This window comes from Orycteropus afer, unplaced genomic scaffold (assembly GCF_000298275.1).
Source record: "Orycteropus afer afer isolate SDZICR_OR568_19922 unplaced genomic scaffold, OryAfe1.0 scaffold00155, whole genome shotgun sequence".
NCBI classification, from domain to species: Eukaryota; Metazoa; Chordata; class Mammalia; order Tubulidentata; family Orycteropodidae; genus Orycteropus; species Orycteropus afer.
The window spans coordinates 6078791-6083260 of record NW_006921742.1 but is presented as its reverse complement, the minus strand read 5'-3'; the positions used below and the strand labels follow the sequence as shown (position 1 = coordinate 6083260).

The 4470-nt window shown below is 42.3% G+C and overlaps 1 protein-coding gene across 1 annotated transcript in view; it reads right to left on the bottom strand.

Moving 5' to 3' along the window:
- Nucleotides 1-4470, bottom strand: part of IL20RA (interleukin 20 receptor subunit alpha) — a 75582-nt gene that overhangs the window by 18086 nt on the left and 53026 nt on the right. The window contains exons 4-5 of the mRNA XM_007946305.1: nt 2677-2852; nt 1775-1919 (exon numbers count right to left, since the gene is read on the bottom strand). Of these exons, the coding sequence (XP_007944496.1) occupies nt 1775-1919; nt 2677-2852 (321 nt within the window). The remainder of the gene's footprint in view (nt 1-1774; nt 1920-2676; nt 2853-4470) is intronic.

Sequence of the window (4470 nt, the reverse complement as noted above, 5' to 3'; positions counted from 1 at the left end):
TTATGTTAAGAGGCCACATCAATGTATGGTATATTTTAAACTATCACCTTTGAGATACAGAAAGAGCAGATAAGGACATAGGAGCAAGCAAGATAGGGGAAGACAGATGCCACACCACATAAAGATCTCCAAGGAGCCAAAAAATAGAACCTAAAGAGATAAGGACTTTCCTGTTGAGCTGACAGAGAGAGATAAAAGGAGAGGGAGAGAGAGAAAGATAGAGTGAGGGAGGGAGAGAGAGAGGGAGGGGGGGGAGAGAGAGAGAGAGAGAGAGAGAGAGAGAGAGCGCACCTTTCCCTAGAATTGGCACATTGAATTCATACTTCTAACCTCGTAAGTGTGAGAAAATAAATTTGTTTGTTAAAGCCACCCGCCTGTGATATTTCTGTTACAGCTGTATTATATGACTATGATAAGGATAGAGATTGAAAAATAACACTTTTCACTTTACATATGTGTTCACAATATTCCCTTGCCATTTTTTGGGGTAAAACAACAACAACAAAAACTCACTGGCATTGAGTAGATTCTGACTGATAGCAAACCTCCATTGGGTTTCTGAGGCTGTAAATGTTTACAGATATTTATCTCTCCATCTTCCTTCCATGGAGCAACTGGTGGGTTATGAACCAATGACCTTCTGGTTAGCAGCCAAATGCCTTAGCAGGGGTATGCTGCTAGTTCTATAGCTGGTAATGTGCACTGAGGTCTGGGGTTAATGACTGTAAACATTTGTCTCTAGAACAGCATGTGTGGAAGACAGAAACAGAAGAGTAGTGGGAGAAAAGCCACTTGATGAAGCCAGTTTACAATTTATTTTCCTTTCAAATCACAGATTTTGCATGTAAGTCCCTTTCACCCTGTGAAAGGAAAGATTAAACAAAAGCCATCGCATAGCTGTATGTCTCCTAACACAGAATATCTGCAGCCACAGTTCTTCCTGGCAGCCAAGTTCAGGAAAAATGGGAAAGAGACACATAAAAGGAGAGAGAAGCAACTATAAGGGAATAAATAATCCCTGACTCGCTGATCCCAGACCCTCACACAGCCAGTCAGTGGTGTCAGAATACAACTTGCAGTGCCTGTAATTTGTATTCCAGAAGAGAGAAAGATTCTGTTCTTAAGTACTTTTAGGATCATTCTTGGTTTCCAGCAGTAAAATTATCTGATGTTCCTGACGACCAAAAGAATTTGTGCTGACTGGAGTGAGTATGATTTCTTAACTGTTATTTCCCTAGGCAGGAAGCCATGAGATGGTGGGAGGCTTGTTGGTGGGAGACTCCAGAGCAGAGACTGAGAGTTCCCCATGTGTATGTGTGTGCGTGTTTGAGAGAGACAGAGAGAACAGTCCCTAAGGAGACCCTGGGTGGTGCAAACAATTAAGCACTTAGCTGCTGACAGAAAGGTTGGCAGTTCAAATCCATGTAGAGGTGCCCCAGATGGCCCTGGCCATCTGTTTCCAAAGGTCACAACCTTGAAAACCCTACTGTGCACAGTTCTACTCAGAAACATGGAGTTCACATGAGTCAGAATCAACTTGATGGCAACTGTTTTTTTTTTTTTTTTATTTTTGTTGTTGTTGTTGTTTAACATTCCCCAGGCTTGATGGCAGCATCCCAGCTGCTCATAGCATTTCTGGTGATGGCTGTTTCTGCTTTGCCTCAGCCTGCTTCTGTGAGACATGGATTTGTCAAGCCCTTGTCTAGACTGCCATACTTCCTTCTAGTTTTATCAGATTTTCCTCCTCAGACCAGCTGAGGCTTTTAAAACTTACCTTTTAAAGTAGTGACACACTGCTTCTCAGAAGGTGGAGAGAGGCGAGGAGGCCCAGGGATGAGGGCCTGCACACGGATGCAGTACAGAGTGTCTGGCTCCAGCCAGGGGAGCACCAGAGAGTGGTTGGTGACACACTGCAACCACTAGGTCAAGAAATTGCAAACAGCATTTAGAGCCTAAGACATCTTCAGGTCCCACCCCAAACAAATGACTCCAGGAAACTCAAGACTAACGTATGATTAGATCATTTACCATAACTACAAGTTTCCTTTCAGGTGCAGCTTAAAAATGCCCTTTTCCTTTAGCACAGTAAAGTATGGCCAGGAACTGATTGGAAACAATTCTACATACAGGGAAACCTGTGAGAGCTGGAACTTGACAGGATTGCTTTGCTTTTCCAGTCTCACATTCTTCTGCTTTTGACAGGGTATACTCTTACCACTTCTCTATTGCTTATTTTAGTGGAAAATATTTGTGCTTTCCTTCTCTGATATGTTTCTGCCTTATACAGGTTCTGGCTTTTGCAGGTTTTACTGTAATAATCTATCAATGAATGTTCTTATACTAAACTCTGTCCTCTCTTTTGCTAACTTTTTTTTCCTTTTTGAGGAGTGACAGATGTGATGCAAGGAAACACTCTATCAAAATGAGGCAGGCAGTTGAGCTACACTCCAATAGCAACATCACACTGTGCTAACAGTTTCTGGAAAGAAAAGCTGATGGCAGTTCTTCAAATTTTCTGCACATTAGCTTCAAAGTATCTAGTATGACATCTCTCTTGAATATCCCATCTTCCCAGATTCACATGCAGAGGATCAAAGCACCAGGGTTGCTTGTTCCTGCATTCACTACAAAAGGGGACACACAAGGATTATCTGCCCCATTCAGCTTCAGGCTTACCGTTCTGTTTGTTTTGGTATTGTACACAGATACATTATACTTCAAAGTGGGGTATATTTGTTGCATGGAAATGGACCTCTCTTCTGGATTTCTCTTCCACTTCTCTGGAGCCGTCAGAACAATCGACATAGATGTCTCATCAATAGTCAGAGCAACTGCTGGGGGGCCAATTTGTGCTTAAAGGGGAGGAAGGATAAACAGGACATTTTCATGTTCAGATGGAAAAATCACCTTAGATAAAACTACAGTATAATACTACTAAGGCTCAAAGTCCTAAAATCCACCCTGTTATAGGAGCTGTCCCAGAATGCTCGAAAGCAGATCCAGGTTATGCCAAATTGGGAAACAAATCATTCCATACACCCTCACACTCAGAATGTTGAAACAGCAAATTTACTTATTTCCTAATCACACAGGCAAGGAGCTTGGCGTACTGGATAAAGCACTTGGCTGCTAACCAGAAGGTCAGCAGTTCAAACCCACCAGCCACTCCATGAAAGGAAGATGAGGCAATCTACTTGTGTAAGGGTTTACAGCCTTGGACACCCAATGGGGGTCGACTATGAGTTGGCGTCGACTTGCTGGCAGTGAATTTGGTTTTTTGCTTTGGTTTAATCCCATAAATAAACAGTACCTAATGATGACAGATACAGCTAAAGATCTTTATAACACTCCGGTGACTTGAAACGTTGGTGATAAATAACATGAGTATGATTTTTAAGGTGTAAAAATCAGTCATGGAGAAATAAAGAGCATCTAAAGACCTTCCGAGACATGTTGGAATGATGTAGAACAGAAGTCAGCAAACTTTTACCCTAAAGGGCCAGACAGTAAACATTTCAGGCTTTGCAGGTCATAGGATCAAGGTCCTTACTATTCAACTGCTTCCAGCTCAGAAGCAGCCACAGGAACTATGTAAACAAATGAGTGTCGCTGTGTTCCAATACAATGTTATCTCTGGACACTAAGATCCGAATTTCCAGAATTTTCATGTGTCCAAAAAACTATTCTTTTGATTTTTTAAAATGGAGGTGAAATTAATGTAACATAAAATTAAATAGTTTAAAATGAACGATTCAGGAACTCTGGTAGCAGAGTGCCTAAGGCACTTGACTGCTAACCAGAAGGCTGGCGGTTCAAACCCACCAGCCACTCCTTGGAAGGAAGGTTGGGCAATCTACTTCCCTAGTGATACTGCCTCGGAAACCCAAGGAGGGGTCGCTATGAGTCGGGGCTGACTTGACAGCAAATAACAAAATGAATGATTCAGTGGCATGTAATACATTCACCATGTTATACAACCACTACTGTCATCCAATTCCAAAACATTTCATGACCTCCAAAGGAAACCCCATACCCACTAAGCAGTTATTTCCTATTTTCCCAACTCTCAGCCCCAGGTAATCACTGATCTGCTTTCTGTCTCCATGGATTTAGAGTGATATTTTGGGCTTCTGGCATCAATTCTGGAGCAGGGAAAGATCATTAGTTAAACCCTTCATTCTAAAGAGGAGAGCTAGACCTACTGAGGTGAGGTCCCTTGGCCTGGCCACTCAGCCAGCTGGTGCAGAGTGGAGCCCAGTACAGCTCTTTGTCTCCTGGGTGAGTTGCTAGAGGCTGGGACTATTAAATCAGGAGACCAGATTGATTTACTTGACATTAACACGTGTGTGACAGACAACTGTTTTACTTACTTTTTGCACTCTGTCTCTATCCTGGATATTTCTTATAAATGAAATCATACAATATGTGACCTTTTACGTCTGGCTTCTTTCACTGTTGTTATGTGCCGTC